We start from the raw sequence: 12619 nt of genomic DNA on the forward strand, positions 1-12619 counted from the left end.
CACCCTGACTCACCTGTCACCTGAGCTCTTCTACCTTTTCAAGAAGCAGCTGGAATTTGGCTCAGTGGGCAAAGGGGTTGTAAATTGGGATATGGTTTGTCTTTGACCTATTCCCAGAGTCCCACAGACTTGCACTGATGTGTGTTCTCAAAAATCTAAAAGTCCGTCAACTCACTAGTCAGCATTCATTAGGCAGATATACCTGTCAAGGACTGTATGCTAAGTCCAGAGCCATACTCCGTGTCTAGAGGCTTAGTTCCTCATCTGTAAAATGGGAGAAATGCTACCTATTCCACGTCAAACACACACATCACAATCCTGGGCGGATAAATGGCTCTGTCTCCCATAAGACCATGAAATGATGAACCTGAAAACATTGTCTTGAGCCCAATAAGCCAGACACAGGAAGGGAAATACTGTTGATCTCACTTTTATGTGAAATAGAGAAACTCCAAACTCTGAAACAGATCGAATGGTGGTCATCATGGCCTGGGGGAGGGGAACCTGGGGAGAGGTTGGTCAAAGGGTCTAACCTTGTAATGATAGAATGAATAATTTCTGAAGACCAGTACACAACATAAGGACTGTAGTTAACAAGACAATATGATTTACTTCAAAGTTGCTAGGAGAGTAGATTTTAAATGTTCTCACCCCAAGGGAATGTAACTGTCCAAGGGAATAGATGGGTTAATTTGCTTGGAATGATTAACCAACAGCAACAAAATGCCAAGTCGGTCCTGTGAAAAAGAATGCGTTTAGTATCTCTACGGTCCATGTTTCCTAAAGCCTGTGTGATTTTATGTTAGATTAATATTCATGAGAATACTTTTTAAGCAAAATTATAGGCAAAGCTTAGGACAAGCCCTACCATTGCTAAGACTGTGCCAGAAATGTGTGATACATAAACTTGCTTTACGTACCAGTAAGGTGATTATGCATCTTTTCTAGAGTGGCCGGAAGGAGCAAACTCACACATACCAGTCCCAATCACGGGACCGTGTACAGCTCAAGACTCATCTTACCCCATGATGAAGGGGAAAACAGTTTTGACAATGTCCTAAAAAACACATATGCTAAAAATATCAAAGAGAAAATGATCAGTGATCTGGAAATCAAAGCGATTTTTCCTTTTTCTACTGTTGTTCTTGCTGGTCTTCACGCGTTGACTGTGCATGTGTTTATTATGGAAATCTGTAGGCAACGTCTTTTTTAATTATTAGAAAATGATACTGATACTCGTCCATGTCTAGCACAAGTGTTAACTGTTTTGAAAGTCCAAGTAATATAGGAGACAAAGAATGTTTTTCCTGTTGGCAAAACCCAGAACCTGTCTTCACAGATAGTTGTAAAACAACCCACCAGGATATTGCACAGAGCAGAGGATTAGAAAAAGGTACTGGTGGTTTCATTTTCCAGGTCACTGACTTCGATCCAGACTGGTCTGCTGCCACAGAGACCTGTAATTCAGATAGGACCTTGCACCGCCGTGGACCAGGTCCCCCTGCCCTGAAGGGCGTGACCCTGGGTAGGGTGAGGCCACTCTCCACTCTAGGAGGGAGACGGTGCCCGGCAGTGATGCTGCTTTCCTGCGTCGGCCTCCTCCCCGTCTGGAGGGTGGACACGGGGCCCAGAGGACTTCCCACTGAGGAATGGTGTCTGAGCCTGCTGCCTCTTGACTGTCTTATCCTATTACTCGTCTGTCTGAGTCCATTCCTGGACTTCATTTCGAGCAATTCCCTGACATTTAGTCCTTAAGCGTTAGAGGACAGGATTTGTCACTTTCTCTCCCAAATGATCCTCTTTTCTTGACCTTTGGGTTAATTCCTAATGCTTGGCTTGCTGAGGTTGTGGACATGTTCGTGACCCTCTCTCAAATCCCTGTGGTCTGTCCTGGGCCCCTTTGCTCCATCTATAATAGACTCAATTGTCCTCCTCCTGCTCCTTCTTTGACATAGATGGATGTTCTCACGGTCTTAAGTGAGCCCAGAGTTACCGCTTTGGGTCCCACGGTTATTCTAGGAGGAGTACAAGGAGATGCCAGATCTGTCCCATTCGACATTCCTACTTGGCAGAGACATGTCTGTGTGCAGAAAGGTAGGACTGGCCGTCTCTCAATGACCTTAACTTCTGACCGTTAAGGTGCGGAGCTGTTTTAGTTGCTCATGTCATGAGCAAAAAATAAAAGCATAAAAACCATTTAATATGGATTTATTGAGACTCTCCTGTATGCACAGGACTGCAAGGATGAGGGAAATTAGTAAAATGCTTGTGATACCCTCAACAGGCTCCCAGTTCAGTCAGGGAAGCAGACATCTGCACAGCCACCGAGAATACGAGACAGATTCTTACCTTTTCCACGAGAAGAACATGAGCAAGTTCTGATGGAGTGTGAGGGCGAGCGTGGTCGGTCAGACCTCAGATAATAAGGGCAAGAGTTTTAGAGGGAAAATCTTTTCGGAAAGCTTTGAAATGTCAGAAGAGTGTAAACAGGCAAAAGTCAGCTACAGGGTTCCAGATGGGGGAGGGCAGGAGGTGTGCGCGTGGAAGCACGGTCACACGGGACAGCCAGGGAGCAGCCATGGTCCCGTGTGGGCTACAGAGGACTCAGGAAAGAACTTATAGGAGATAAGGCAGGTGATGGTTGGAGTCTCGTCAGGAAGGACATTGAATCCCATGCTAAGAAAGTTGACGTCTTTCTCAGACTGACTTAGGGTCATGAAAGCATTTTTATAAAAGGGTGTGACGGGATTGAATGTGGGCATCAGCACAGACTGTCACTGTTCTTCCCAGCGGTCCTTGTTATCTACTTAGCTGACGAGTCTCAACTCAGATATCACCCAATGTAGGAGTGGCTTCCCCCCAGGAAGAGTGGAAAGCCCCTCTCGGGGGTGCAGATGGCAATCTGCAACCCCCATTTGGTGACATGCGTCCTGTGTCAGCACTGCTGATGCACGCTGGGCACCGAAGCTGGCTTCAGCTCTGTCTGCAGGGCCCGGGATGCGGTTAGGCACATGCAGGTCATTTGTAAAGTTGATTTGAATTGTGTTTAGGGTCGTTGATGTCCTAGTTGCTCAGAGTGGATGAGAGCATAGGGAGGGAATGAGACCTATTCAACAGCACGAGTGAAGGTTTCAGTTTCGCCAGGGCACAGGCAGCGCCTGGTTAGAACAGAGGCGTGTAGCGGACATCACCAGGTTGCAAGGCCGCGGCTTAGCGTCTGAATAATTTTGCACTCAGGTCCAGAAGGTGTCTGTGAGATGAGGATATGTTGCACGCTCTGATCCCTCCCTTAGATACACGGCTGTCATGACTGCTTTGGTGTGGCCAGAATTCTACGTCTGGGAGCTTGTCACTTACAGAAACCCATGGGGCATGCATGGTGTGTCTGTGTCTAAGCAGCTGCCAAAGGGCTTAATGACCACCAAAGGCTGAGCTGGGGGTGGGTGCTGAGGACATCTCGGGAGCAGGTGAACGGTGACTGCTCTGTATGTCCTAAGGGGTTATTAAGTTGAGGAGACACTAGATTTCCTGTCCAGGTTGGAAAGACATGGAGCTCTGGGAGAGTCCATCCAGGTCTGATGCCCGGAGTTGTGTTCATCTGCGTGCAGAGACGTTGGTCTTGGGGCACAAAGAGAGCCACTGCTATTTTCCTGGCACTGATTCTCCTCTCCTTCTTTGCTTTCCTCCAGTGCCATGAAGGAACATGTTTTATCCAACAAGGACAACACCTACACCCGACACATCGCAGCCTGGCGGTGGGGCAGGAAGGGTTGCATAGACTAATGCACGCTTTGTGAAGGTTGCTATTCTATTTAGGCATCCGGTGTGTGCTGAGCGTCTGTTATATGCCCAGCACTTTGATAGGTTTCAGAAAGATAATACAAGGTTCCTGTGGGGGTAATACAAGCTTCCTGTGTTACTGGCAAGACAGCCATTTAGTAAAGAATCACACAAATCATCAGGACATCACTGAAATGTCTGCACGAGAGGTGCCAGGAGAAGACATTATCAAGGAGGAACAACCTCAACTTCACAGTCAAGTCAGGCTTCCATGACAATGTGAACCGTAATCCGAAACCTACAGGAGGACCAGGAATGACTAGGCCAGTGGGTGGTTGGGTGTTCCAGATCAGGGCAAGAGAACAGTATGTGCAAAGATCTTGAGGAAGGAAGGAGCAGATGGGGCTTTCCAGGGGGGGACTGAACCACAGACAAGCACATCCCAGTGTAGAAACCAAGGGGAAGGTATGGAGCCTAGAAAGAGGAGCCAGAGATCTGACAGGACAGAACACTCAAGAGACTCGAAATCATTTTTGTAAACAGCATAGAATATCCAAGGGGAGCACAGACACAAGAGTGTGTGAGCTTTGCAAGACGGAGGAGATTGGGGGCACCGGGGGCTCAGTTGTTAAGCATCTGCCTTTAGCTGAGGCCATGATCCCAGAGTCCTGGGATCGGGCCCCACATTGGGCTCCCTGCCTGGCACTTCTCCCACTCCTCCTGCTTGTGGTTCCTGCTCTATCTCTCTCTGTCAAATAAATAAATAAAAACCTTACGAGAGAGAGAGAGAGAAAGAGAGAGGAGAAGGTTATCAGTGTTTACACCGGAGAGAATCTTCACGTGTGCATTGAGCAAAGAGTGAAGCCAGAGAGAGGAACTCTGTCCTGGAGAGAGCAGGCCTATGTGACAGCTCGTCAGGAACGCCACCGCTAGTGGAAGAAACGTCAAACAGAATGAACTGATTGTGACGAAAGAAAGATTGTTCTCATGGGGAGGTCGTCTTCTGTGGCATGATTTTAAAGAGGCTATGGATGGGTGGTTTTTTTGTTTGTTTGTTTGTTTGTTTCTCCCAAAGGGTAGATGTGTGGGTGTAAAACTTTTGGGATCAATTTCTAGAAATCTTTATAAATACATACATCGTTGGGTCCATTATCCAAGGAACGAGACAGAGACAAAGTGAAAGTTATATAAAGCTTTATTCTATGCCAAGCATTAGAAGTCGGACTGACCGGCCAGGGCCGCCTCCGAAGAGAGCGACGCCCCTTGGTCTCACAGGCTCGTTTTTATAGGGCACAACTGCAGACCTCTATGTATATGGCTTTGGCTAATTGCATGTCTTTTTACCTGTCTGGCCTTATTTTAGGTGTGTGTTTTAGCAACGGTTACCCGGAACCGGTATCACTAACTGCTGAGGCATTTATTAAACATCAGAACGGCTACGTACGCAACATGGGGTCCCTCTGGCTCAGCAGGCCCAGGCAGGCCCTAGGGGTTTAACAGGTTTTAACGTGGCATCGGCCCCAACAATATAACTATTGTGTTACGCGTGTTTCTGTGTATACGTATATTTATGTGTGCACACACACACGCACAGACTTCTGCCTCTCCTCTTTCCATGAACTCCCATTTGAAGAACTACCTTTAACGTCCATTGTTTCTTTCATCAAAGTCTAAAATAAAGCTTAGAATAGCAGTCTGAACTCAATATATATTCACAAGACAATGGTGTTTCCTAGTAACACAAATAACACTCAATCAGAAACATGACATTTCAGGAACCCTTTTTGTATCAGATTCTCCCATTTACTTTTCATAAAACAGAGATAAATGGAACACCACCCTCTGAATCATGTTGGTTACTGTCCATGAGAGCACAGGAAAATGTAAGGACTTCTCTGGGTGTAATGACTTTCTCTGGGTGACAAGCAATCAGCTCTTCCAAGTGAAGAGCTTTATGAAATTCTTCAGGCTCCTTAGGGAGGGTGGGTGATTTACAGTCTGTGTTGATGGTATTAGTGCTTTCTGACTTCTTAGTCATCACAGTTAAAGACGTTTAACTACAGAGAAACGCCCAGCAATTTATATGATGGTTTTCTAAAGACATAAGAAATCTGGCTTAATGTCAAAGAAGTGCTCAGACAGAGCTCTCTCAAGAACTTTAGCATTTCCAAATGCGTTTTGGAAAATTATCTCGATAAATTGACTCCATGTTTTTCAAGTTACATAAGTAAAATGAATGAGTCACAGACACAAGGCTGTAATATTTGAGAAGAACAGCGTCTCCAACCCCTCATTTTATACTGGGGAAGTGTGGGGCTGAGGGAGGTTAGGTGGGAGCGGAAGTTGTGGATGGATTATAAATGAAACCCTGAAATTTATAGTAAAGCTATTTGGAGAAAGTGGAACAGTCTGGTCAGTTCTATTTTGGCTCAAAGAAGGTCGTCTTTGCTTTAAGTACCCTGTGGGTCCTACATCTATTTTTACTGCTGGCAGGAGCAAAACCTTGTTGAATCTTTGAAAGAAATTAGTTTGCCAGTGGATTAGATTGCCTAATTTGGCAATCTTGGGGGGAAGAGTGAGAACTATCAATTCCTTTAGCCATGTCTAAAGGGACCACTCAGTATTCTCACTGTGAAGTTTTATGGGTTTTTTGACCTAGTTTGAGATGTTCCAGAAATGAAATGCATCTAACATTCCCTCAGAAAGACTCTTTCCTGACAGATCACGTTGAGGTGTCCTTAATTTTTTTAAGTCCAAATATATTTGAATCCCCTGATTTCTCCAGATTACTTTCCTGTGTTTTCACATGTTTAGTATTTTTTAAAAAGTAAGAGTACGTTAGATACCCTCAGCTAATAAGCAAAGGCATGTGTTGATATATGTCATTATTAAATCCTTTCTGAAAACTGTTTCTGCTTTGTATCTTCTGCTCACTGTGTATGTCAATTTGAAAAACAAATCCAGCAGACTTTGAAGACCTAGAGCTAAGAACTAAGGAAGACTTTTAAGAAACAAAAGCCAATGATGATGCATGCTAAGTCACTGATTATTTTACAGTGTTAAACTGAGATTAGAGGGATGACATTGTGTACTGAATTTCTTCTCTTTCTGGACTGCTTTAGAATGAAACATTTAGTATATATATTCAAAGGGTTGTTTTTCCATTGTGGTCGTAACAAGTTGACACAAACATGGTGGCTTAAACCAACACAAATTTATTATCTTATGGCTGTATGGGTTATAAATCTCCCAGAGGCTCTGCTGGAATAAAATCAAGGGGTCAGGAGGGCTGTGTTCCTTCTCAAGGCTCCAGGGGAGAGGCATGTCTGCCTTTTCCTTTTGCAGCTTTGTAAGGTCACTCACATTCTTTCGCTCATGGATTCTTCATCTGCAGGGTCCACCGCCATGGTTACAGCTCGCATGCACCCCCGACCTCCTGGGTAGGTTCCTTCTTCTCCGTGACTCTCTTCTTCTGTTTCCCTCTTCCGTTGGTAGACATGTTGGCGATGGCGTTGGGCTCCCCCACAATCCAGGATAATCTCTCCTTTGTCTGTAACTTTATCCCATCTTTGAAGTCCCCTTTTTCCACATAAGGTGATGTAGTCACAGGCTCTAGAGATTAAGATGTGGGCACCTTTGGGTGCCTTTCTGATGCCACAGAGTTTGGCATCAATTGAATTCTTTACTTCTAAATTATTTGCTTCTCAATCTTCTCTAACCCATCCAAGTTGTTGGTAAATCTATTGTAACATCCACTGGCTTATCTGTTAGTCAACTTCCTTTAAATTCGTGTGCAATGAAGGAACAATTGACTTTATAATGTAAGTTTACTGTTAAGTGGCAGCTTTAAGATTAGCACAGGCCTGTGGAAGAGAACCAAAAATCTCACAATTCCCAAAAATATGTGTGGTATAGAACAACCACCAACTCAACACCCCAAAGAAAGAGGATGTGAGTATTTGTTACTTTCCACGGACAGATTCAGAAACCCATGCATATTAATCCATTCTGGAGTGTAACTCATTTGTATGGCTCTAACCATGGGCAATGAATTATATAATTATTAAAAATCCTCACATTTGATTCTGTGTAAAATGAATCTATACAGAAAGAAGGTATTTTTTTTGAAGCTATTTACATGACCTTGATACACATCATCTAATTATCTATCTGCTCAGTATTTTTGCAAATCGCCTTATATCTATCCAAGCAAGGGTCAGCAGACTGTGGTCCATCAGCCAAATCTCACCTATACAGTTTTTACACTGTTCAATGTCTGAAAAGCCATCAACAAAGAGTAACAATTATCTTTCTCTGACTGACTTAATTTCACTTAGCATAATACTTTCTCATTCCATCCATGTCACTGTAATAGCAAGATTTTATTCTCCTTTATGGCTCAGTAATATTCCATCACACACACACACACACACACACATCTTCTTTCTCTGCTCATCAGTTGACAGATTGTTGGGGTTCTTCCCTGTAGCCAGTAGTTTGTCTGAGTAGATAATGCTGCTATAATATAAACTTTGGGGTGATTTCACTCATGTGTGTGATATGAAATAAAAAACAGATGAGCAAAGGGGAAGGAAGAGAGAGTGTTGGAGGGCAAACCAAGAAACAGACTCTTAACTGCAAAGAACAAACTGATGGAACCAGAGGGGAGACAGGTGGGGGACCGGGGTCGCAGGCGCTGGGGATGAAGGCGTGCCCCTGCCGTGATGAGCACTGGGTGATACACGGAAGTGCTGAATCACTATATTGTACACCCAAAACTAACATCGCACCATATGTTAGCTAACTAGAATTTAAAATATAAACTTGAAGAGAGAGAAAAGAAAGAGTAACATTACGTTTCTCAGGAAAATAGCATGAAAAGCGAGTGTCTGTCAGTGGACTATTGCTGGAACCTAACCTTCCCCGCTCTGTGGCTGCCTCTGAACTCCAGCAGCAGCGCTGACAGCTGCAGCAGAAACCGTGCGACGAGTAAACCATAAAATATGTGTGCCTGGCCCTTTGCAGATGAAGGGTGTCGGTTAACACAGAGCTGGCATTGGGGGTGCGGGTTTGGTATGTGGAACACGTGGGAAGCGAAGAAGGGGTTTATTTCCGTGCATTGCTCACGTTGACACACCACTGAAATGCAATCAGACCCAGGTTCTGAGATCAGAACCATTCAAAAAGAACTTAATGAAGAAAAATAAATACTGTAAGATCCATAACAAATAAACACGGAATTCAGTTATGAAACTTTCAGTAAGTATATGTAGGTAAGCTGGATAGATTCTGGGTTCCTGAATCCAGATGTTAGTTATTTTCTGGTCCTTGCCAGTATTAGACAAAGAGGTAACCTATTTCCAAGAGAATCTGTAGCATCAACTCCCCAAGGGAAACAGGTGAGAGGGGGTGGGAGCCTTCAAACAAAATATCAAAATAATGAAATGTTTCCTGGAAGCAGCTATATCCGACTTCAACAGTCAGAGCTACATAAACCCAAGCAAATCGGCAGATCTGAGTTGTGCATTTCCTCTAACAGATGATTATTTCAAACAGTGACATAGACACTGTTGGAATTGGTTACAGTCAAGGTTTGCTTTTAACTGTAAATGCATACTGCACATTTTCAAACCTGAGAGTTTAAATTGAACACCCCGACATCAGAAAGCTTGCCTCTATATTTCACTTGATGCTGGTTTTCCTCCAGGTAACGGAGTAGGGAGGGAAACAGTCCCCACACCACCCGTGCCTGGTAAGTCTGGCGCACAGAATACAGTTTCCCGCTGACCAAGAAGCTCCAAGGTCCAGGGGGCAGCCCACAAAGGGCAGCGCCGGTTTCAGTAACAAGCAATTGCTTAAACCTTTTCTGATCACCCGCACTAATCATGCAAGTCATTTTGAAAACAGATTTGGCAAAATAATTACACAATGCAGAGCCATTGATGACATTTAAAATGTGCATCAGGGACATTTATACATGTATCAAAGTCATTTTTCTTAACCCTTTGCTGGGGATACGTCCGGGTCCAGTTTACAGACTGGCAGGTGGAGGTTCAAAGAGCTCCGGCAAGGCAGCCGCACACAGCCGCCTCCCTGAGCACCTGACTCCCGGGATCCCTCTGCCATCGGCCCAAACTGACGCTGCCGCGGAGTTCACAGGGGGAACTTCTATCACCTGGGACGACTTTCACTTCCTAATGATGCAGGTTTTCAGCAGGAAGTAAATTTCTCACTTTTTTCCTGACAACTAAAGCACACGCTGTCAAGGAGGATGAGGAGCTTAAACAGCTTAGCCAGAGATGGATTGTGTCTGATTTTGGAAGATTGAATTGTGTTTAATATACTGCTTTCCCCAAACATAATTTTATTTCATTTCAAATCTCTCTGACAGTGCTTGTCACCACTTCCCTATGTGCCGCACTTCTTCCCGCGGGTAGGAGAGGCCTGTGCTGTGAACTGTGGGATGGGCCCCTAGAAATACGGGATGCTGTCCAATGTGATAAACAGCGGATCTGAGGGCACTAACGGTGAAACCGAATCATGAAGCGTCCAAAGAGTGAAAAGCACGGTGTTACCATTTGCCCGTTTCTTGTCTTTTTTATAATTCGTTATGATTGAGGTCCTGATGAAAAGGAGCAAGTGATCCAAAGAATATCTTCTCATGGATCCATCATTAATAAGGAAGAATACACGTGTCAAGTGTTGGCGAAAGCCTTCCCTCCATCAAGGGTAAACCCAGCACCGATGGGTGGACACACATGAAACTGGGTCTTTTCAAAGTTCGGTGCAGCTCCACAATGATCTCAAATAACGAGCATCAGTAGTCAGTTGTTAACATGGGTTTGCTATAGGACATTTGCTCGGTTGGTTTACAAGGGAGATTTTTTCTGGTTCTGTCTTCCAGGTTGACTGGCATGAACCTCCCTTCTCCCGTTATAAGTAGCAAGAATTGGTTACGACTCCATTTTACATCTGATAGTAACCATCGGCGCAAGGGATTTAATGCACAGTTTCAAGGTAAGAATGCCCCATTTTCTATATTTAAAAAAAGAAGATATTTTGGTCTTTTTACCCTCAAACTTTAAGATTCTCTTGTTAGAGATAGAGCAAGAGATAGAAGCTTAAAAATACCCCCTAGCTCTTTTATGCACAATTAACTGGAAATTCTGCAGATACTCCGAACAATTGCTCAGTAAAAGCTTTATTACTTTGACAGTATATCATGTGTTTTCTTGTTTTGCTTTAATTATTACTGAGTTTTTATCAATAAGTTTTTTTTATTGTTAAGCTGCAACATACATGGTTTAATACAACAAAAAACACTTAATCAAGTGAAAAAAAATAAACTGAACAATAAACAAATAAACACTCAAAACAAAATATTTTCCATTGGAAACATGTTAAGATGAATACAGGGTTTCATTATCATCTTACTGCAATTTTCTTATTCATTCATTTTAACTCATATACAGCTAACCAGAAAATATCCGTAGCTGGCTGGCTGTTTTCTTGACCCACTCATTAAAACTGGTACAGCATATAGGTCACAGGAACATGCATAAGTGTATCATCCTACTGCTTCCAGATGGAAAATATATCCACAGTACATAAATCCGGCTACCTGCTTTAATAATTTACAGGTAAGTGAATATCAAAAGAAAAACATGAGTTTTTTTTGGAGCTGAGAGAAATGGAGTCTGTAGTCACTGACATGCAGGTCTGATTTTGAAACTTCCTCTTTGTATCAAATTTTTAGTGTTTATACCTGGATAGTATTGTGTCATTGCACGTATGTTTTGTTGGGATTTTTTTTTTTTAGGATTATTTACTTATTTTAGAAAGAGAGAGAGAGAGGGAGAAAGAGAGAGACCAGGGCAGGGAGGAGGAGATGCAATGCTGAAGCAGACTCCCCGCGGAGAGCAGAATCCCCCGTGGAGGACTTGGGGCTCCTTTCTAGGACCCTGAGATCATGACCTGATCCGAAATCAAGATTCGGACCCTTAACTGGCTGAGCCACTCAGGTGCCCCACACATATGTTTTTAAAAATTAATAATCCTTATCAATACCATAAAAAGTATTCAATTTATTAGGAGATCCACTGAAAACAGTCCACTTTGCATTTGCAAGGAACAATAGTATTACTGTGTCAGAAAGCAAGATGTGCTCCCAGGAAACCTCTCATCTTCCCCCAAATCATGACTGTGAGAATGTCGAGAGTTCAACGTTTAGAGCACATTCCTTAAGCACTCACTGTGTGCACGCCAGGACCCCGAAATGAGGAAATTATAATAACCCCCATGTCCAGAATCTCATTGGTCAGAAAAACAGTTTGCAAACAACCCCCATGAAAGGCAGGATGGAAACCAAAGTCATGTCAGCCACTTTGGGAGATTTTAGTAATGTTCTAGCAAATGGTCTGAATGTGTCCTTCTAAAGCACAATTTAAATCCCATAATGCCTTCAATGTATCTTTTTGGGCAAGAAGTAGAAAACTAAGAGTAATTTGCAGGAAATTAAATACAGATGGTGCTGAGGGGCACACGTGGAGGTGAGCAGACTTTGTTTGCACCTGCTCCCTGGGGCTCGCCCACCTTCACAGAGTGGGCCTGACTTTAGAACGCAGGGCCAATTTTGTTTCGCCAAAATGCATCTGGTGCATCATCAGGAGCACTGCCCATCTCACATTATCTGCAGATGTGCCAGAAAGTTCCTTATTTTATCCACTTGGACTGCAAATAGACTGCCTTCCAAGTTTTACAGGAGTCATACCAATTGGTTTCTTGTCCTGGAATCTAGACAAAGCTGAGCTCCTTTTTCAGACCTGCTTCTATTTGCCTT

General features: G+C 43.6%; 1 protein-coding gene across 2 annotated transcripts in view; it reads left to right on the forward strand.

Moving 5' to 3' along the window:
- The window catches only part of CSMD1 (CUB and Sushi multiple domains 1), a 1903837-nt gene that overhangs the window by 1171562 nt on the left and 719656 nt on the right, over positions 1–12619 (forward strand). For both annotated transcript variants that reach the window (XM_082715632.1, XM_082715633.1), the window contains exon 6: positions 10685–10797. In XM_082715632.1, the coding sequence (XP_082571758.1) occupies positions 10685–10797 (113 nt within the window). The remainder of the gene's footprint in view (positions 1–10684; positions 10798–12619) is intronic.

The sequence above is a fragment of the Mustela nivalis genome, assembly GCF_964662115.1.
Source record: "Mustela nivalis genome assembly, chromosome: 20".
NCBI lineage: Eukaryota > Metazoa > Chordata > Mammalia > Carnivora > Mustelidae > Mustela > Mustela nivalis.